At 31.1% G+C, this 24,704-nt stretch overlaps 1 protein-coding gene across 1 annotated transcript; it reads right to left on the reverse strand.

The window, feature by feature from the left end:
• Positions 1-6,976: 6,976 nt before the first annotated feature.
• Positions 6,977-9,334, reverse strand: LOC139902171 (uncharacterized). Its single transcript, XM_071884823.1, has 3 exons — positions 9,277-9,334; positions 7,600-7,948; positions 6,977-7,442 (listed from the first exon to the last, which is right to left on the reverse strand). The coding sequence occupies exons 1-3, from the start codon at positions 9,332-9,334 to the stop codon at positions 6,977-6,979; spliced, it is 873 nt and encodes a 290-aa protein (XP_071740924.1).
• Positions 9,335-24,704: the final 15,370 nt, after the last annotated feature.

The raw sequence follows: 24,704 nt of genomic DNA on the forward strand, positions 1-24,704 counted from the left end.
AACCGAACTCGACCCGAGAACGGGCATTCATAAAACTATCCATGTAGCAGTCTCGAAGAAATCTTTAATCTTATCATTTTCTTCGATGAAACATTCATATACGACTAAATTCTTTTTATTAAGAATCTGAGTTCACATCTGATACGAAAATATTGTTGTTTTCAATATCGACTACCATCAGCTAAATTTCGGGATGAAATTTCTTTAATGGGTAGGTACTATCACGACCCGGAAAAAAAATTCGACTTATTCTTAAGTCAATTCTCTATATGATTGAATATTTTCGACAAAATAAGCAAAGCCTTTTATGTTGCGTCTAAAAATTTTTGAAAATATTTTACATATTCATTTATCCTTTGACCATTACCAACGATTCACGAACAATAATTTATAAATAGATATATATAAGTATATATATATATATATATATATATAATAACTTGAAACACGTTAATAAACTATTATATGATTTAATTATTATGTAAAATAATTTACGATATAATAAAACATATAACGTGATTTGTATATATTTGTTTTGTGATTCGAGCTTTGTTAGGACTGCTTAACAAAGTGTGTTGTGTTTCATATCACGGATATATATCACCTATGTTTATTAAATACGAGGACTTACTATTTAAATTGTATATGTGATATTTTGTAATTCATTTTTATAGTTTATTTTACAAGAAACAAATTAGGGACTATTAGACTTGTGATCATTTGCCCCATTTTTCTTGAAAAAAATTGAGTATATACACACATATATCGTATGCATGTACTCCCTGGATTCATATTTTAGTTTGATAAGCATATAGATATATCTAAACATATAGATATATCTAAGCATACACCATATTTGTTTATTAAATCAAGTCTAGTTGGTTTCCATTCATTGACGTTTTGCAACAAAACAATGTATATATATATATATATATATATATATATATATATATATATATATATATATATATATATATATATATATATATATATTATGAGAATATAACTTATGCATATTATATAGATAAATAACACAACAAAAAATTGAAATTAAAAGTTACTTTATTAATCAAATGTGTAATAGTCATTACCATATATGTCAGCCATTCTTATCCTTCCTTTAAATATATAATAATGTATGTAATATATGGAAGAAATCTCTAGTTTGAAATCAAAAGGTAGTAATGATTATATTAATATAACTGATATTCAATGCATGCATACATCTCAGATTAAATTATGATCATAATGATACTATGTTACATGTGATTTACTCCAAGATTTTCCACATACAAAAACAAAAGTGTCGGTATATAATTACAAACTTATGGCTGCTTGTAATCCATTTTTCCCACGATTTAAATCCTTTGAATTGTTTATTATTATTATTAATTATATTATAATTATATATATATATATACATATATATATATATATATATACATATATATATATATATATATATATATATATATATATATATATATATATATATATATATATATATATATATATATATATATATATATATATATATATATATATATATATATATACGATACATACATGTATATGAACCATTTTTCTTCACCTTTTGAACAACTTGTGCTACTAGTGCCTTTATTCAAATCACCATCACTTTCACAAAAGAGAAAAAGAAAATTAGTCTTGCTACTATTTTTATTTTTACATATCCTAACTTTAACATATATGCATGCATATTTCAAACACCTGTGAGCTTTTACTTGTCGACAACCAACATTTGCTTTATGTTTAACCCCACGTCCATCACTTTTCTTTTAAATTCATTATCATCAAACTATTAGTAATATTAATACTACTTGTTTCAACTTGCTTTATTTTTTTTCTGTTTCTTTTTAGTCAACACAAACACATGCACATAATTACATTACATATAATATATATAACTAACCCAAATTCAAACTATCATGCTCGATTATTTCTGTTTCTATTTCGGCTCTTCACCAAACACAACACACACACAAAAAACCACCAGTGTTGTTGTTTCTCTACTCAATCAAACACCCAAGAACCCCTCTCACTATCTTCATCGATTACCATAACAACCATTAAATCATCTTCATCTTCATAGATCATCACCATCACCACCTTCATAAATCATCACCATCTTCATCAAACAAGTCACCATTTTTCCAAGATCAAGAACACCTTCGATTGCTTGCCCGTTTGCTTGATCGTTTATATATTCGTGATCCTCTCATCGTGCTCTACACATCTATACCAACAATTGTATGATTAGGGTATGATTAAAAACTCTATTTTTCCAGATTTAATTGTTAATCATAAGATTTAGATGTTCTATTGCTCAATTGGTCGCGTTTGTACATGTAATTAGTCGTTATATTGTCCGAATTGCGAGTTAGGGTTTAATCACAAATTGTATTGCTATGCTACTAGTTTTGTGACTTTATTTTTTTGTAATTGAAAAGTGTTTAGATGGATAGCTTTTGAAAAACTATTGATTTTTCTTGCTTGAATCGCATGATTTCGTTTTGTATAGCTTAAGTTATGCTCGTTTGAAGTTTCGGTATGTAATTATGTTATACTTCGAAAACTTCAATTTGTGTGATTTGAATTGTCTCGTGAACTGATGCTAGTTGAATAGATAATTGAAAAATACATAAAATGGACTAGGATATCATAGTAATTGAATTTGTGAAAGTCGTTTTATGACTACCTGAATGTCTGCGGTAAAATGTGTTGACTAGCAATTTGTTCATGAACCAAACGACCATTTAACATGCTTTTTGCTAACCAAGCTTTTGTATTCTGTAAAGTACATGATTAGTACTTGACGTTTTATGTAGACTTCACATGCTAATTATTTTTAGATGTTTGTATATTCGACCCCGAAAATGACTACTTAAATTGGATCGAATTTGTCTAGTTTTCACAAATAATTGTCTAGCATGAAGTAGAAGTGGAATTGGACCTTGTGCTTCTGGTATGATGTTAAATGTACGTTTCTTAGCATATCATATTTGTATGTATAGCCCTGAATGCTTTGTTTTCTATGTGTTGTATGCGTGCCGAAACCGAAGGTCTGAATTCTGTCTAAATTAGAAAATCCGACTTGTTGGTCAAAACTGTACTAATTGGCTAATGGTTTTCTTTGATTTTTTTACCGCTGATAACTTGAGGTGTTAAGAACTATCTCCAATTGGCCGTTTGTTAATTGTTATTTTCTTTTTGGGTAAGCGAGGAAACCCTCCTATGAACGAGCACATTGGCTCCCCCACAGAAGGTAAAACCTCGGGTAATCAAGCCCCCCGAGCGCGAGACCTGGTACCGGGTGATTTGCGCATCATGCGCACCCTCTAGTCACACTCCCTTTTTGAACAATTCGGCATAGCCAAGAATTGAACCCGGGTGGTTTGCTTCATTGAGCAACTCAGTGGCCACTCAGGCAAGCAAATTGCTTTTTTCTAGATTAAATAAGAATTAAAATGAAACTGATTTGCAAACAGAAATTGAACTTGAATGTTTTGCATGCTACATGAGTTCTAGGAATTGTATGATAGTGTGTTTGGTCTTTTTAGAAAGCTTATGACATGAATTTATGATCCGGAGCTTCTCATAATTGTTTGATGTGTCATTTGTGAACTATGCTTGTCCAATTGTATGACCGTTGCGAAAACATACGATAGCTAAAGTAGTAACCGTTAATTGGCTAAACGAATGTGTGAAACTCGTGAATTGACCTTGGTTTGGCTTTGTGACATCATTGACATGACCTACTGATGTATTTGACTTAGGTTGACCAAATTGACCAAGTTTGACTTTTGTTGACTTGCTTGACTAGTTGACTTCTGTGTTGACTTTTACTATACAATGGTGTCGGTCTGAGCAATAGGACAACTGTACTGTGAGTTTGTCTTTTGAAACATAAGTGTGTAACTATATAATGGTACATTTAGGTTCCATTACTCGGTCATTGTAATCGACTACTCTTTGCTTGTGAAGTGTCAAGTGCACTCAAGGTGAGTTTTATAGTATCCCTTTTTAATTGCTTTTGCAATATATATTTTTGGGTTGAGAATACATGCAATGTTTTATAACTGTTTTACGAAATAGACATAAGTAGTAAACTAAATTCAACGTGGGTTTCCCTAGCTTGGTAACTTTAACTATTGGTTTATGAACTGGTAGGCGCGAATTCTATTGATAGATCTATTGGGTTTGACAACCCCATCCGGGCTAGTCGCGCTAGCATTTAACGGTCGTTTAGTATTTCGAGGTTAACGGAACGCACTTGATTCGGTGCAGATATTATTATACATCAGGGGTATTCATCATTATTATTGTTAAGGCTTGTTACCGGGTGCCCATAGTTGTAGAATATTTTTATTACACTGCGGTGTAAGGATATCTATGGAAACTGAAATCTTGTGGTCTATTACTATTACTGAAATCATTATCTATGATAAACCTATGAACTCACCAACCTTTGTATTGACACTTTAACATGTTTATTCTCAGGTCCTAGAAGTCTTCCGCTGTGTATTTGCTAATTGAAAAAGACATTACATTGAGTCATTCATGGCATATTTTCAAAAGACGTTGCATTCAAAATCATCACCATGTATCATATTTGGATTGTCACGAGTGTATTATTGTAAACTATTATTTATGGTGGTTGTCTATACATAGATATCATCAGATGTCAAAAAACCTTGGATTTATATATTTATTGACGATGTATCTTTTAAAAGAATGCAATGTTTACAAAACTTATCATATAGAGGTCAATAACTCGCAATGGGATCGATGAATAACGTACCGCGTCAATAAGGATTTTGGCGGGTCGTTATAATTACCATGCTTTAGTGTGATGTTATTACCATGTTTAAATAATGGTTGCCATGATTAGTTAGATAATGCATGCTTGATGTTGTTATGTGTTCTTATATGTGCACTGTGTTTGACACCATTCGGGCCTGTGAAGGCTGGGGACTCGTAACCGTGCCATGGAGGTAGAGTCCGTATAAGGTCAACCGGGCCTGTGGAGGTTGGGTTCATTTCCTGTTGTCTGTGTACTGATTCAGCAAGAAGGACTATCGGTAGACACTAGCCTGATTAGCTAGGGTCGTGGACATGTGCAAGTCACCGATCCCCGCATTGTCTTTATCTGTATGCTAGTTGGTTAGTAGCATGTTTGTGGTATTGTTATTTACATGTATGATGCTTAAGCTTAATCTGTTAGATGGATTCCATTCACTTAGCCTAGTGCTAACTCCCTCACATTTTCCAACCCTGCAGGTTTAGGTTCTGTTATTTGGCTGGGCTTTGGTGCTTGAAGACATGTTTGACTAGTGAACACTGATGTGGACATTTGTAACTGATGTTTTTGTAATAACGTAACAACGTTATGCATTTATAAACTTAATTACATGGATTTAGCTAATGATGTACATAAGGTTGTGATTTAAATATTAATGTCTTTCATCGTGTTTATAAAAATAATGGTAGGTGTTACAATAGGTGAGGTTGGTTTCGGTTGGAAGGGCAAGGAGAAGTTGTAGATATTAGCTTTAGAAGTACTGTTTGATAAGTGGATTGTTGCATTTTCCCATCCCCGCAAAGATAATGATCAATCGAAGTAAATGCCATTTTGTATCGTTTATGTTGTGTATCATTTTGTTGAACGTCCACATTTTGAAGGTCAACTACTAAGTTTGAATGTCTTGTCGTTTTGGATGAAAATTGTAGTCAAGCTATTTGAAGTCAATGTGTTTAGTTGTGTTATGGTATGATATGCTTGTAGAGAAAATTGTATGTTGAAATGCTAAGTTATGTTTAATTTCAAAAGCTTGATAATTTGAAGAAAGTATGTATGAAAATGTTAAAATTCTAGAAACTTTGTATATGGCTTAAATTTACGCCTCTAGGGTCGTAAATTTACACCCCTAGAGCCGTAATATTACGCCAGATACTTAACTTAATTTTTTAACAGATCATTTATGGGCGTATTTTTACGCTAGGCTTTCATGCCAAAGATACATGGTGCGTAAAATTATGGGCGTAATTTTGGGCCAGGCGTAAAAATTATAAAAAAATACCGAGTCTTAGACGTTTCAAAACACTATGCTAATTTCAGTCTAATATTTATGACATACACCTTCACCGTCAAATAAACCCACATAAATTAGTTAATAATTAATACTATGTAACACTCTTAACGCATAATATATATATATATATATATATATATATATATATATATATATATATATATATATATATATATATATATATATATATATATATATATATATATATATATATATATATATATATATATATATATATATATATATATATATATATATATATATATATATATATATATATATATATATATATATATATATAAAGCCAATAGGTTCGTCCTAAAAAATGCTTGACATTCGCATACAACAACACGACCATCACATTGGAGCTCCAATGGAGCTCGCTAGTATTGGTGTCATTCATCGGAGTTCCCTCTCACGCTCCCAACTACGGACCGATATTACTATTCTAATAATCTTCTTAAAAATAAAAATTTGACAGCAAAATTTGAGTGCAAAAACTTAAAAAACGATTTGTATAACTTTTCCTAACACATATATATGTACCAAAAGTTACGGTAAATTTTTTTTTTTTGAAAAGCAAGAAATTATTATTACTATAAAAGTGGATTACAATGGACCTATATAAACTATACATCGAGTGTTCCGGAGTCTAAAACGAAGGAACAATGAGAAAAAGCCTAGCTAAAAGGAAGCAAATTATAAGAATATGAGAGACACTTGAACTTGTAAACAAGCAGGGGTGAAAGAGCCAAAAGTGATGAAACTTCGACAACAAAGTTAACCCCAACCAACCAGTTTAAACATGCGACACATAAACCATAATTTGACCTTTTGGATAGTCCAATTTGAGTGATCGAGCCTTAAACGATTCCTACACGATGTGGAAGAGACGAGACATAAAACGAGGGATTAATTAGCCATTGTTGCCATTCCAATGACTTCTTCTTTGCACGCGTAGATATCCAACTAAAGGATTGTGTTTGAATTTCGGAAATGATGGTAGCGGGAACCCATTCCTTTTTGGAGAAGACCTTTAAGTTCTGATGTTTCCAAATTGAGTAGCAAGTGATCCATTTCGTGGCTTGCCAAATGGAGTTTTCAATAACGTTACTTGTGAAATATTGGTTCTTAATAATGGTGTCGTCTAAATTCATGTTTGCGATAGGATGTTGGTTCCACCATTTTAGAACAGATGTCCAAATGAGGGTAGATTTGGGACAAAGGGCAAGAATATGTTCGGTGGTCTCGATATGATTGTTACAAAGGGGACAAAGTACAGTATCAAGGTCAATACCGTGTTTGTCGAGCTCGGCCCTAACCGGGATCCTTTTTTGAATGGAACGCCAAATAAAAATGCCAACTTTTTGGGGGGATGAGTTTGTTATGTGGTAGTGATATGGTGGATGCATGTATGCCGAATTTTAATTTGTTGATTATTCTTGCGAGAGAATAAGTTGTGAAAGCCCCGGAGGTGTCTAAGGACCATTTCCATGAGTCGGGAATGTCTGATAATGAGACAGTTGTGAGAAGATTGTTTAGTTTCGTAAGTTCGTTGGATGTTCGACCAGTAGGTGTACGTAACCAACTCCATTTTCCTTGATTTGAGTCGTTGAAAGGGGCGATTCTATCCACTACCGTTGCGTTTTTGTGTGATTCTAGCATGTAGAGTCTATGGAATTGGGTGCTAAAATGTTCGGAGCCGCTCCAAGGATCATTCCAAAATTGAGTGCTTTCGCCGTTGCCAATTTTTATAGTGAATGATGTGGTAAATCCTGTTCCTAGGCTATCCGCTATTTTACCGGCTTTGATGATCTCTTTCCAAATGGTGCGACCTGAAACATTACAACATGAAACGTCAGAAATTAACCCCCCTCCCGCCCCGTAGATGTAGAGACCCGTCCTAATCTATCTGGACGAATACATTACATTTGGTTACATCGCGAGGTACTTGACCTCTATATGATACATTTTACAAACATTGCATTTGTTTTAAAAGACAAACTTTCATTACATCGACAGTTGACAGGCATGCCTACCCTTTCATAATATATCCAAACTATAAATGAATTAATAGTAATCTTGTTGAACTCAACGACTCGAATGCAATGTCTTTTGAAATATGTCATGAATGACTCCAAGTAATATCTTTAAAATGAGCAAATGCAGGGTTGGCCTTGGATTCACGAACCTATATCATGTATATATATATATATATATTAACACATATAATTGAAGTCAAATATATTTATGTATTATTATTAATATAACTCTTATTTTTAGTAATTCATGTGTTTCATTATTAACTTAAATATATTTACTTTATATACTTTAAATAAATAATTTATAAAATGTAGTTTTATTAAGTATATTTTTATATAACTAACTTTTATAATAATAATAATAATAATAATAATAATAATAATAATAATATAGTTGTAATAATAATGGTAAAAGTAATAATAATGATAATAAATAATAAAAAGTTGTATTATTTTTAGAATAAAATTTTATAATTTTGATCCCAACTCTTAATACTAATAATACATATTAATAATACTTGATAGTAATTAATGTTAATAATAATAATAATAATAATAATAATAATAATAATAATAATAATAATAATAATAATAATAATAATAATAATAATAATAATAATAATAATAATAATAATAATAACAATATTAATAATAATGATAGAAAACTACCTCAAAGAAGTAGCCCTTAAAAAAATGCCCAAGTCCGGGTTTGAACCCGCGACCTCCCACTAACCCGATAACAACCTAAACGTCTTCGGTTCATCAACATAAATCATAACCTCATGATCATCAATACTGATCCTCAATATCTTAACCGATCGTCATCATCATTAACTTATTATTTCGAGTATCATTATTCATTATCATATATCATATATTATATATCATATATCATCATGTGTAACATCACCACGACATCATCATGCTTATCATAACATAACCCGTTCATCATCTCGATCATCATGAATCATAACCATCATCAATATCATAATTAAACATTGAATTCGTCTGTTTCATTTACCTTATCATCATCATCACTTAATCAATAACATAATCATTATCATACTAATATCATTCGCTGATTATCATCTTAAATCTAACCTCATCATCTCATTATTAACCTAAGCTTATATCATCGTCATCTACATCATCATCTAACATAATCGTATTCATCACCATGTACCATCATTCATATTGATCATCAAAATCACGAATTGTCATTATCATCATCATGTCATTTGGCCCAACAGAAAAACAGAAACATGGCAGCCCAATATGATCTAGTTCACGGCCCAACTATAAAAGGAACTCAGCCTAATCAAGTAAAAGGCCGTATTGAATTAATAGTCTAGTCCAATTCAATTATAAGCCCAATAGAAACAAGAAAATAATTACGGCCCAATTATAAAGGAATAGCCAACGATTTTTGTTGTCCAGATTTGGGAAAATAATACAGTCGACAAAAATAAAAGTGGTGAGGTTCTTGAAATCGACAGAAAGAAGACCAATTCGATCATGAGTCTTCATCAATTATCATAATGATCATAATCATATTCGCTTCATCTTCCAAAACATCCTTATATTATTATCATAATACATCATCATAATAATAATATCATCATGTCATTCGGTTATCTTTCCACCATCATAACCATCATCATAATACTTGTGATCATCATCATCTTTCACGTTTTCTATCTTTTTACCATAATTATAATCATTACCTTTGTTTATCCTTAAATAATATGTGTGTATAATTCATCGAATAAGGATCAACAAACAGGAAACGGTTCCAATTGCCTCAAAGATTCAAATAGCAAGTATGGCCCAAGTTAAATTGATGGGTGAGTGGCATGATGTCAGCCAGCCATGGCCATCAAAAGTCTCATTACAACGTGCATAAAGTTGATTAAATGAATTCTAAAGTTCACGGTTTAATTTATATTTACAAATGGAATGTGGGGTTATTTGTGTGATGGTTGTCGGCCATAAAGAGGAACACTCAATATTGCATTAATTATGCTTTGAATGCCACCTTAATATTTATTTCGTTGTGCAAGTTTGGAAAAGAAAAAAAATACGCAGCTTCACAATTTGTAAAAGAAGTTGGTTTGGACGCGAAACAGAAGTTTGCAGCAGGGGTCGAGAGAAACGAGTTTGCATGAAAGTAAATCAAATGGTGGTGGTGATACGGGTGATCTTGAAGGTGGTTCAAGTAGGGTGACAGTGGTGAAGATAATTATGGAGGTGGTGTCGGTTGTAGGGTGATCGAATAGAACTTATAGCATCGAGTAGTTAATCAATAATGGTGGTGAAGTTGAAGGTTTATAAGGCGATCATGGGTTTACTAGTAGTAAAGAAACAGTAATAGGAAACAAGCACTATCACATATGATTTTAAGTTGGGTTATAGTGATATCTTAGGAGTAACGATTAAAAGAAAATAATGATGATAGTGTATGTTGTGGCCGAATAGTAACAAGAGAAAGAAACAGTACCAAACAGAAAGGTTCGAGTAAGGGTGATGGTTCATTAAAGTAAGATATAGATGGTGGTTCAATGCCTCCGAATGTATATGTGTTTATATATAAAGATGAAGATGTGGTGATTTACCTTAGTGATGGATGGTGGTTTAATCTTGCTCAACAACGGTGAGGGTGATGATCGATCACATGAGGAGAAATGGCATAAACAAAAACAAGAGAATGATGATGGAATTTCGTGTAGTAGCAGTGAAGGACTATGGATAGTGTTTGTAGTAATGAAGGAGATGATTATGAGAAATGGCTTGATATTCTTGAATGTATCGTATGTATGTTTATATGAAAATAAGATAGAGATTGGATAGATAATGATAGATATAGATGTGTAACAGAAAATTCATTCATTATTGGTTTGTGGAATTGACTTGTAACAAACCTCAGACAAGAATTCACGGGTAGAAAGAAACAAAACAGAAAAAAAAAAAAAAAAAATTGTAGGGATAGGGAAAAAGAATATACATATGTAATTATATATTCTATTATAATTTATAAATATAATCATATTAGTAATAATTTTGTTATTAATAATAATAATGATAATGATAACCATATTATTTAATAATGATAATATAGTAATGTTAATAATATTATTATAATAATTATATTCAAACTTGTAATTAAATTTAATATATTATAATCTATTAATTATATCATATTTACTCATTATATATTATATTGAATCTTTAATATTTATTATATATATATATATATATATATATATATATATATATATATATATATATATATATATATATATATATATATATATATATATATATATATATATATATATATATATATATATATAATATTACTTATGTATAGGATTCATGTATATATACAAATTTATTTCCACACAGTGATTCGTGAATCGTCGGGAATAGTCAAAGGTCAAATAGATTTCATAACAATAGTTCAAAAATTTTGAGACTCAACATTACAGACATTGATTATCGTGTCGAAAATCAAATAAGAATTAAGTTTAAATTTGGTCGGAAATTTTCGGGTCGTCACAGTAGATGCTTGTGATGATTTTGACCCATAAAGCGTTTTTTTCATTTAAAAATCGCCACCGCCATTTACAAAGTAGTGAGATATTTTTGCCAAAAAGAGAACCAACGTTTAATCCACCTTTGTCGTGTGGAAGTAAAATTTGGTCCCATTTAATCCAGTTAATTTTATTATCGGAATCCGACCCTCCCCAGAAAAATTTACGTCTTTTGGATTCGAGTGTGTGGATGATGGTATTCGGGGCGTGGAACAGGGAGAAGTAGTATAGTGGAATGCTGCTGAGAATTGATTTGGTTAAGGTCAAACGACCACCAAATGAGATGGTTTTAGCCTTCCAATCGGAAAGTCTTTTATCGAACTTTTCGATGATAGGCTTCCAGGATGAGGCGTTGGAAGTGGGAACGCCAATGGGGAGACCAAGATATGTGAAAGGTGCAGAACCGGCCGAGCAATTTATATAATTGGCCATTTGATCTATTTGGGGTTTTGGGACTCCTATACCGTAGAGTTTGCTTTTTTTAAAATTAACTTCTAAACCTGAAAATTTTTCGAAGCATAATAAATATTTGAACAAAACCTTTGAACAAATATAATGGAGTAAATATAGGTTATAGTAGATACTAGATAATAATAAATATTTCATTACTGACAATTGACAATAACCTTTGAACAAATTCAATTAGTAGTAAACAAGTAAAAATACCACTGTTATATTATGGTCCGCTCCTCTTTGTTATAAATCCATTTTCTACGATTTTTTTTTTTTTTTTTTTTTTTTTTTTTTTTTTTTTTAACTTCTGCTCGTGTATCATAAGAACCAAATTTAAAATTTACAATTTTAAATCAGGAGTTGTTAATTACCACGAAAATAGTAAGAACAAACTTCAAATTTTAGAATCATGAGCACTATGTACGCACAGCTAAAACTAAAGGGTCAAACTCCAAATACAAACTCCCTTGGTATATTGCAAAAAAAAAAAAAAAAAAAAAAAAAAAATAATAAAATAAATTTGCTCATACTAATTTATGGTCAAACTCTAAATTCATCGTTTTTTTAACGATATTAAAACAACACTCACATAGGGACGGGTTAAGTAATAAGACCTAATATATTACTCATCCGTCTCATTACAAGTGTCCACTTACTTTCTGCACACAGTTTTAGGAAATCCTACTAACTTCATTCTTCACCAATCAGAAATCTTTTCTCTCCAGAATTAACTCTTTTCATTGGTTGAAAGTACAAAGTGGACACTTGTAATGGGATCCCAAAATAGAAATGTGGACACTTATGGTGGGACGGAGGGAGCATATATTATTATATATTATATATTATATTATTAATTATTATATATTATATATTATATATTATTATAGTCTGAATAGAGAAAAAATTATCTGTTTAATGTTAACTTAGAGTCGTTAGAGCTGGTCTTTGAATAACTAGCTAGGTACTAATATTATTTTTGTTTGCATACAACTTATAGGGTTTATATCACAATACCAAGATCAAGAAAATAATTGAATTATTACACATAACACCATATATAAATAACAAAATAATTGTATTTTTACACATAACATCATATACATAACCTTTAACCATGATGCTTAACTACATCAACTCTTTTTCTATCCGAGTTTGATAAAGGAATATGAGCAACCTTTACAATACTGTCATCCCTCACAGAACAAGAATACTTACAAGATCCAAGAAAAGAGTTTTTTCTTGTCAAGGTACTTCTTTTATTGCTTTTGGTACACTCCTTATAAGCCATGAGAAAAGGGTCATCAAGATCTTTACTTTTTCTTGAACTACTTCTCTTAGGAGTTTGAAAACCACATGGAGGAAGTGGTAGTCCTATATCATGAGAAATTGCCTTATTTGTGATTTTCGCGTTCTCACATGGTGGTGGCGGCGGTAGGGATACCTTCATCCATCCGTCTTTGGCTGACGAGTTATCGTGAACCACCACCTTCCACCCTTCTACGACAGAAGAGTTGTTGTGAACTGCCTCCTTCCACTCTTCTCCGGCTAGATTTTCTTGGTCATCTTTTCGCACCCCGGGCCTATTTTCCCATGAAAAGGGGATATTTCCTTGAGTGTGATCAATATTGGTGGTGTACATGTTTTAATCAAGAGTTTTTGTTTGTGAAGGTGGGTTATACAGAAAGAAATGAAGTATGGAAATTAGTCTTAGTTGTGGATTGAGAATAAAGGTTTGTGGTTTACGTCACAAAAGTATGCAAAGAAGTTAAGGAACTAACAAACAAGCTTGACTTACTACACGGGTTAGTTTCTTTTGAAGAAATAATAAGCGGACATCATTAAAAGTTTTGTAATGGTTTTCTTTTTATAGGAGGACATACATAAACATGTTCAAGACTATTTACTATATTATAATGAAGCCCCGATTGATTACTTTCCATTGATCCTGCTTATATATATATATATATATATATATATATATATATATATATATATATAAATTATAAATAAATAATATAATAATATAGAATAAGACTATATTTCCTAGGAGACAAAACAACTATTCCTTGTCTGGCCTTCATTATAATTATTATATTCGACATTCGATATTCGATGTTTGATACATACAAAAATAAATATATTAAACATATGTATCTAATTGACTAACTAATCATTCATTTGAATTTTCTTTAGAAATCCTTTTTCTTTTATAATCTAAATTTAAATAAAAATAACATACCCCGTAGTAACGATAGGGAGTAATAGTTTGTATTACATTTTTTTTTTTTTTTTACTAAAATAACGACCGCTATAAAAAAAGGTACCATCATCGATTAATAAAGGGCCTAACTGATACATACAAGACAACTCGAAAAGGCTCCAAAACGTCACAAACTGATGCTAATTCCAACAAACATAACCACAACCAAAATTGCCAGAACAAAACCATACAAACATAACTATGGCGAAACAAAAAAAAATAATAATAAAACTAAGACAATCACCGAACAAAGCAAATCAACCACACACCAACAACCCGTGAGACAAAAAACATATATAGGTAGAGCCTTTCCGATTCCTCCATCCAGGCGATTTGTAAATCCATCAATTTTTATGATGTGAACACCTTTGCCTTTATGAGATTTATAATCGTACGAAATGACGTTAGTAGATTTACTCTCGATTAGGAAGCCGGAAGAACACGGAGGTATATCCGTTAAACCTTGAAAAAAGCCTTTATTGACGTCGTTCAAAGCAACAACATCTTGAGCTTCCATGAATAAATTTTGAACCCAGACCCGGTGATTTGGGTGTTCAACCTGTGCGAACGAACAGGGCCTCAACTATCAAGGGACCCAACTTGTAACATTTATATTATACGTTCTACATATTTTAATATTTTATTAGAAGATTTGATAATAGAAAATAACTGACTGATTCTAAGTTTGCGCATATCATTAGTGTATTAGCCACAGATATTTACTAGTTCCCGAATGCTAAATTCTTGCTGTTAATATATTTTTTTTACTCAAATAAGGACACTTGTTAAATGAAATATAGTGTATATGTTTGTGTGTATATTATATTTTTTGTAAATCTAGCGCTCATCAATATTTAAAAAGTTTCACAATTAATTTAAGTATAAAAATAATAATTCATACATTAACTATATGTTAGATATATTTAGAAAGCTTAATTTTTTATTTTCATTATATATGTAATTTACTAGTTTCATATGTAACTAGGTTGTTTAACATATTCTCATATACAGAGTATATGTCAAGAGAAATGGAACCCAAAAGGGCCTATTTTTTATTTATCGAACATGGCTCATAAAATTAATAAGACGGCCATGTTTGAACTGCTTCTCCGTAGTCAATATCGTCTATATTATCATGTATCCGATACAAACCCAAAACTTCTTTCTCCTTGACCTTCTTCTTCAACTTCCTGTCGTCGCGAACAACTTGAAAATTCCTATGATTCATATTCAATAGGAACCAATCTCTACAAAGACCCTCACATAACAGGTTGGAGTAATCGCAATATGTTCTACCTTCAGGACCAAACTCAATCGAAATGAATATATTCTCATCCGGAATGGACGAGACATTCCTTCACTTTCGACTTGTGTTTCTTCGTCAATTTCTTCATGATAACGTCTATTTTGGTGCCATTTTTGTTTAGGCCCAATGGTCCTGCTTGAACCGTGGCTTCATTCTTTATGATAACATGGTTTGTTATGTTTGGTGCTAATTACGCGCATGTCGAATAATTTACAATTGAACTAGACTAAATGGTCCCGTAAAGTCCCATTTTTATAACACCATGTCTTCAAAATGTGTCTTTAGTATTGGTATGTATATACGACCATTAACAATTACATAACTAGGAAGATTTTTGTTAGTTAATTAGTTAGTTAGACATTCATGTCGATCTTAATATTTTAATATTATACTATAGATGTTGATATATTCACCAAAATTCTTTAAAAATGAATTAAAGATATGTATTGATTATAGACAAAGAGTGTGTTTGGCTGAAACTAGCTGGAATTGGAGCTGAAGTATATGGGCTAAAACTGGAGCTTATATTTGAACTTGGTAGCTGAAACTTATTATTTTTTATTAGTGTTGGCAAACTGACTGGAGTTTATTTTTAAATTCATAAGCTATACTTTATTCATAAATTACTATGAGTAGCTTATTTTTTAAAAGTTTATGATTTTCACACACTCTACTTTTTATTTATGTCTACCCAACAAAGCTTATATTTAAAGCTTATTAAAATCTTAAACTCATGCTTCGTATAAGCTTTCATATGCTAGTGCGCCAAACACACCCAAAATTACACCGATAGTCCTTTTGGGTTGTCATAAAATGTGTGGAATAGTCCATTAAAATGCATTTCTTTCGTGAATAGTCCAATTAATTGAACGTTAGTCTTATTCAATTTACTCATTTGACAACATTTCATGTGACGGAAAAAAGTCATTTTACAAAATGTCAAGCATTTAAGGGTTAAAAGTGGTGAATAGACTATTATTAATACCTTACCATTTACATATCTCCTTTCCAGAAAATCTGTAAAATGACCACCAGAATGAAGCCTATTCGTAAAACAATTTATTTGAGCCTTTCAATAGGACTAAAATTTCGAGAAGTCCTAGATTCGAATCTTTTAAGTGATGTGATGACTCATGGTTGTTCGATAGATAAAAAAAAATTCAATCACATATAATTGTAAAACTCAATCACATGTGATTGTAAAACACAATCACATGTGATTCTACATGTCAAATCCAAGCACATGTGATTAAAAAAAATCAATTTTAAAAAAAAAAAAAATTTCATCTGGAAACAGACTTTAATTCGGTGATTTGATCAAGTTTGTTAGCGTTTCGTGATCATATCTTCAAAATTTCAGACTTTAATTCAGTGATTTAATCAATTTTTGATCAAAAACTTGGTGTTTAAAGGATTTAACACAAACTTACTGAAATTCGTTATTTTACTAAAAAAAAAATATTTCAATCACATGTGATTGGATTTAACATGCAGAATCACATGTGATTGGGTTTTACAATCACATGTGATTGGCATGCAGAATCACATGTATAACGCCCTTAAACATAGAAAAGAAAATGACAAATTTTTTTTTTTTTTAATATAAAACTTCCTAGTGAACTTCCAGGTGACACTAAACTTCCAAGTTAACTTTCAGGAGAACTTTCAGGTAACACTAAACTTCCAGGTGTCACTTTTTCTTTAAACTTTTAAGTGGATTTTCAGGTAAGGAACTGGCGCCAAAATTTTGACATTCTTAAAATTCCATTGTTACATCAAACAACTTCATACCTTATCATTTTCAAACATAACACATTAAAAAATGTTATCTACATAAACCAACACTCTTGAACATCATATCAAACATTAAATTCACTTGGTCGCGCACGACCCGTTCCACAATCAAACATATAGTTTTGACCCATTTCGACTTATATATCAAAACTGGCCCATTTCGACTCATTCCATTATCTATCATACTTCATTTGAACTTAGTTAAACCTTTCATCAACCTTATTACAAAACCTTTGACCACTTAGTTCAATCCAAAACATTCAACGGACATTGTGATGACCCGTCCAAATCCATTTGAACGAATACATCATTCATCGATTTCATAGTGAGGTACTGACCTCTACATGATTCGTTTTGTAAACATTGCATTCTTTTGAAAAGGCACACCATAAATGAATATCAATTTCCAAGATTTTCGACATCTGATGATTTCTACATATAGACAATCACCGTAAATAATAGTTTACCATAATACATCCGTTGTCAATGCAGTCAAAATAAGATACATGGTGATGATTTTGTGAATGCAAAGTTTTCTCGAATAAAGCATGTATGACTCCATGCACATAGCTTGTATAACGTATAAGCAAACAGCGGAAGACTTCTAGGGACTTGAGAATAAACATGCTTAAAAGTGTCAACACAAAGGTTGGTGAGTTCATAGTTTTAATGTTGCGCATAATCTGTATATAAAGGTGGATCACAAGATTTCAGTTGTTTCATCCAAAACGTTTATCAAAATGAAATGACCCGTTCATATACATTATAAACGATTCTCAATAGTTGATTACATCGCGAGGTATTTGACCTCTATATGATACATTTTACAAACATTGCATTCGTTTTTAAAAGACAAACTTTCTTTACAACGAAAGTTGATGGCATGCACACCATTTCATAATACATCCAACTATAATTGACTTAATAATAATCTTGATGAACTCATTGACTCGAATGCAACGTCTTTCAAAATATGCCATGAATGACTCCAAGTAATATCCTTAAAATGAGCTAATGCACAGCGGAAGATTTCTTTAATACCTGAGAATAAACATGCTTTAAAGTGTCAACCAAAAGGTTGGTGAGTTCATAGGTTTATCATAACAATCATTTCAATATATTAATAAACCACAAGATTTCTGTTTATAAATATATGTACACTCGCAAGTGTAAAAAAAGTATTCTATAAGTTGTAGGCACCCGGTAACAAGCCTTAACGTTCATGTTTTACCCTCTGAAGTACACCAGATCAGGTGTGTTTAAAATAACCTCGAAGTACTAAAGCATCCCATAGTCAGGATGGGGTTTGTCACACCCAATAGATCTATCTTTAGGATTCGCGCCTACCGTACATAGACAAGTAGTTTAATGTTACCAAGCTAAGGGTATATTTCTGGTTTAAACCCACATAGAATTAGTTTTAGTACTTGTGCCTATTTCGTAAAACATTTATAAATCAGCGCATGTATTCTCAGCCCAAAAATATATATAAAAAGGGAGCAAATGAAACTCACAATACTGTATTTCGTAGCAATTATGTATATGACGACATTGAACAAGTGCAGGGTTTGTCTCAGATTCACAAACGTATCAATATTGTGATTCAATATTGCAGGAAAGTACGTAGACGCAACGAAAATGATAAACGTTAGGTTGACCTCACGAGCAATACCCTCGATCAATACCCATAACCTCCATAGCTATAACCCATAATTTCCTTAGCTCTATCCCGTTTGAAAACTTATTTTGAAATCGTCTGAGTATAACTCCGTCGTAGTATTTTATGTATACTAATAATATCTTGAAATAATACAAAGAAAATATATATATGTAATTCGATTGAGAGAGTTTAGAGAAATATATTTTCAAGTTTCTATGAAATAATGAAACCTATTGAATTCTATTTATAATAGATTTTTGAATTATTAAAGTGAATTATTAAAGTATGAATTATTAAAGTATGAATTATTAAAGTGAATTATTAAAGTATATTATTAAAGTGAATTATTAAAGTGAATTATTAAAGTATGAATTATTAAAGTGAATTATTAAAGTGAATTATTAAAGTATGAATTATTAAAGTGAATTATTAAAGTATGAATTATTAAAGTGAATTATTAAAGTATGAATTATTAAAGTTAAAGTAAAATAAAAGTAAAGTAAAGGTAAAGTTAAAGTATAGTAAAAGTATAAAAACTATGTATGTATAATACGCGTATAAATATATATAATATTAATTTAAATCGTTATATATATTTAATGAAATAAAATATAAATATCGTTATATTTATTATACTGGTTAAGTAATGAGTTGTCAAAAGTGATTCTAGATATTTATAAAAGTTATATACGTTTTAATAATAAAGTTCTTTTTAAACTGAAAACGTCTTTGTACGTTTGAAAATAGATTAATAGAATATTATGGAAACCAATTCTCCACTAACTTTTGTCTAACTTTCGTAAATGACACATTTTGTTTTTATTTATAAATAGCTTTACAAATTATTCTGAATATCGTTAAGAGGAATAGATTTTCTCAAATCATAGTGGACCTCTCAACAGAGACTTGTAATCATAATTCAATGTTTCTGATAATTCAATCATTTAATATATTTTTTTTAATTTCGTTGAAAATCATATTGGAACAAATACGTTCGTGTAAAGTATTATACGTTTAATACTTTATTAATATTCTCAAGTTATAATATATATATATATATATATATATATATATATATATATATATATATATATATATATATATATATATATACATATACATATCTATTTATATATAACGGTTCGTGAATCGTCGGAATTTGGTCGAGGTTATAATGAATGTATGAACACAGTTTAAAATTCTTGAGATTTAACTTAACAAACTTTGCTTATCGTGTTGGAATAATATAAAGATTAAAGTTTAAATTTGGTCAAAAATTTCTGGGTCGTCACAGTACTTACCCGTTAAAGAAATTTCGTCCCCGAAATTTGATAGAGGTCGTCATGACTAACAATGAGAATGTTATTATAATGATTATAGAGTTTTATTATGTTCAAGAATAATGGATAAAATAATTCGATTACTCGAAGCGTGTTAGTGAAGTTATCGTAAATGAATGAAATAAGATAATAGTGATTCGTCGTATCTTTTGACGTCATCACGATTGATCTCCGAAAAGAAAATCTTTGTAATCTATATTGGATTTGATTATTCGGCGATTAAGGAAATTATGATCCTCTTCGAATTAATGCGATAATCCATTATGATTTCTCTGTCGGATATTTCACTATAAATCCACCTCATTTGTTTTCTTACAACTCACACCTTCTCAACTCATATTTTAAAGTATTTGTCAATATGCTTCATCCAGTGCTGATTCTTGATATACTCCTCACTTTCATATATGTCGCTCTTCTTTTTCATCTGCCTCCGGAAGAATCTATTTACTTCTACTATACTCTTGGTTTTATAGTGTTTTTAGTTCTCCCGTGTCTTTATATTGCTATATGCATTGATATATACGGTTTGTGATTTCTGGGTTGTTGTTTTTATATCTTCCCTTATATTTCAAAGTCCTTGCTTCTTCTATAATCATTGTCATCCACAGTTAATGCTCTCTTCTATTTGCTATGATTTATACTCCTATTTCTAGTTCGGAGATTTGTCCTTTCGTTTCTTCTTCTTGCGATTAAGCACCGCTTGTAATGATCCAGAATTCGCAGATATAAATTTCAGAATGAACATTGTTAATGTTCTAGGAAGGAAATTGTAATGGCACGATCTTGACTTGTCAAATTACCAGAATACCTCGGAAAAGGCCGAATCATCAAGAAATATTTTCTTGATATTTAGAGATCAAAGAGAATACAAGAGTCGTGTAACATAGCACATGATGACGTTATGCTCTGTGAATCATCATGTTCCATTTAGAAACTCAGCATGAATTACTGTAATATAATCACGTTGATCAAGTGTCATTATATTATACTAACTCATGCTTCAGCTCCCAACACTTCTTCAAGAATATTCCTATTTTAAACTCGAATGTTTCAGAATTTAGAAACTAAAATAGTTTCTTTTATGATATAATACAGATAGCGCGAAGAGGTAAATGATTTCAGATAAGAATAATTATAAAAATATCTTCAGAAGTATGGATGATATTTATAATGAAAGATACGATGATATCTTAGAATGTCTAATATCAGAGGATGATGAAGGATATTGTCCGCAAGGGTTTAGAGTCAGGAGCAAGGTATTCGTTAATGACTTCAGCAAGTACTGAATCATTTGGATTCTTTGAAGGCAGGTTCAGCCTTTGTGATTTGTCCACAGCCTCATTCATACTTTGCTCAATCCGTTTTCCAGTTCCAAAGCTTCTCTTTTTCTGAGCTTTGCCAATATACTATCCTTTATCATCCAACTTTTTACTGTTAAGGTCGTTTACAGTTTTTGCTGCTTCATCAGCATTTTTCAAAATTTCGAGAACTGGTTCGCAGTTTAGGGTGTTTTTCAGAAATTTCTCATTCAAAGAATGTAAGTCTTGGAGGTAGACGTTGTGTGTATATGTAATTGTTGATGTAGACATGCTGCGAGGTTTCAAAATACTGATTGTTGATTCTCAATAATTGGTATGGCAATTCTTGTTATAAGGTACGAATGAGTATATGATAGGGTTTCGATAATTATAATGATTTTTTTTTTTGGAAAGTCAAAGATCAATGAAGTTGTTGGTAAGTTTATTGCTAATGTGGTGAATATAAACGATTCCCCGGTAACGTTGGCGAAAGGGCAACGTATCTATCGAGGTTATAATAAGACTGTTTTGATTGAGAAGTCAAAGATGACTTGCTGGAGCTGTGACAAAACTGTCTATTTTGAAACGGAATTGAAAAGTTATTTTAGCTAGTAAATGCCATAGTGAAAGGATCCGAAACTAATCATCCGGACGTTGTCCATATTGATTACAAACGAATTACAATAGTTGATAACATTGCGAGGTACTTGCCCTCTATATGATACATCTTACAAACGTTGCATTTATTCTTAAAAGGCAATCTATAGTTACATCCATAATTGACATATTCGTCTGACATTTCATAATATTCAAATGACCTAAACCGCCATTTACTTAATAATAGTCTCTATGAACTTCAATGACTCGAATGCAACGCCTTATGATATAAGTCCTTAATGGCCTCAAGTAGTATCCTTAGTACGAGATAATGCACAGCGGAAGACTTAATTCATACCTGAGAATAACATGCTTTAAAATGTCAACATAAAGTTGGTGAGATATAGGTTTAATGTCGACAGCGATATAAATATAGACCACAAGATTTCATATATAAACATTTTAATAAAAATATTCTAAGTGGTTGAGCACTTGGTAACCATACTTAACAATTAATCACGTCGCATATTCCCTTTAATATGAAATCTTACTACACTGTACCAAGTGTAGTCACGAAACGAAGTACTGTGCAACCGTTGAATACTGGTCGTCCAGTCCGGTTGGGGTTGTCAGGCCCGATAGATCTATCAACAGGATTCGCGTTTACAATACCGCTGTAAATATTAGTTACCAAGCTACAGGGAAGTATGCCAGTGGTACAACTCAACGTAGAATATATTTTTCAGTTACTTGTGTCCATAACGTAAAACATAAAATACATGTATTCTCATCCCGAAATATTTAGAGTTTAAAAGTGGGACTATATACTCACTTTCGTCTTGAAGATATATATAATTTGACTTGGTCTCCGGTTGATATCACGAACCTATCCATATATAATATATCAATACCTTTTCTTTTTAAACAAACGTCACATATATATACTTGTTATACTTTTAATACTTTGAATAATTCCTTAGTCCGTAGTTAGCAGCTCGTTGTTAGTAATTCAATTTTAATGGTTCATTTTTAGATGTTTAATATACCCGCAATGAAATAAATAAAACCCCCAACGAAATAAATAAAACCCCATCGTATATGTATTGGTCGAGATTAATCTTGACCCACGGTACCGGTGTTGTCAAATGACGTGTTGCGTACATAAAGTACCGGTGTTGTCAAATGACGTGTTGCGTACAAACATGGGATCTTATGATTAATCTTCTCGTGTTGTTTACGGGTGATCCTGAACCATATAAAATTGAATTATAAGTACATATATATAAAATATCATGTTATCTTAGAAATATGTGATTTATTTAATTTTTCCCAATTAATCCCGAAGTTAAACAAGTCTAGGATAACCAATTTTGTTTCGGTCATAGTTTCTTCGTTACAAATCCGTTTTCGTTGATTCAACTTGCCATCTCCTTGGATCGAGTCCCTCTTTAAGACTATGAACTGAAAATACCTTGGTTTGTATTCAAAATCACACGGCATAGGTGAAACTTTAGTGAAACTTATGAAGTTAAACATTTTTGTTACAAAAAAATAACACTTAATGACCATTTTTCTAAAAATACTTATACTTTGAATTAAATCATGAAATTTTTATGTGTTATCATATTCATAGTAAAAATTATTTTTCCAGAAAATAAACCTCCAATTCAAAGTTTGAAATGGTTTTTAATTATCCAACCCAAAACAGTCCCCGGTTGCACTCCGACGTCGTAAAAACAGTTTTTAAGATATTCTTTGAAAAACCAAGTTATACCTTGTTAAGTTAGCATATATTTAAGTTATATTACAGGTCTTGAAGTATTTTAAAAGTTAAGTTAGAAGGATCTATTTAGTTTGCAAACAAGTTTGAAAACTTTCAAACTATGTTCTTGTTGTTAAAATTGTATACCACAAAATATGATAGCTATATATATATATATGAATCGAATAAGGTTATGAACATAGATACTACCTCAAGTTCCTTGGACAAGGTTGCTGTAAAAGAGGAGTAAAAAGCTAGAACCAAAAGGGTGATGGAATTGGATGAAAGATTGGAAGTAAGTTTGTGTTCTTGGAAGGATTTCTTGAAGTGTTTTTGTATGGTTTTCTTATGGTGTTTAAGTAAGGTTTTTGAAGCTAAATGATGGGGAAAATGCTTGGAGATGATCAAGTATGAAGTTAAGAGTATTTTGAGAGAGAAATGGAAGTGTAAGTATGAGAAAATGGGGTGAAGAAATGGTGTGCATGCATA

This window comes from Rutidosis leptorrhynchoides, chromosome 3 (genome assembly GCF_046630445.1).
Source record: "Rutidosis leptorrhynchoides isolate AG116_Rl617_1_P2 chromosome 3, CSIRO_AGI_Rlap_v1, whole genome shotgun sequence".
Lineage (NCBI taxonomy): Eukaryota > Viridiplantae > Streptophyta > Magnoliopsida > Asterales > Asteraceae > Rutidosis > Rutidosis leptorrhynchoides.

What these genes read in the sequence shown, in the direction of transcription:
- LOC139902171 (XM_071884823.1), bottom strand. Translation starts at nt 9,334, where the DNA reads ATGGTGATGAATACGATTATGTTAGATGATGATGTAGATGACGATGAT. An exon ending in TGACGATGATATAAGCTTAG is followed by an intron (nt 7,949 to 9,276) that starts GTTAATAATGAG and finishes GTAATGTTTCAG; the next exon opens with GTCGCACCATTTGGAAAGAG. An exon ending in ATTCCCGACTCATGGAAATG is followed by an intron (nt 7,443 to 7,599) that starts GTCCTTAGACAC and finishes CATTCAAAAAAG; the next exon opens with GATCCCGGTTAGGGCCGAGC.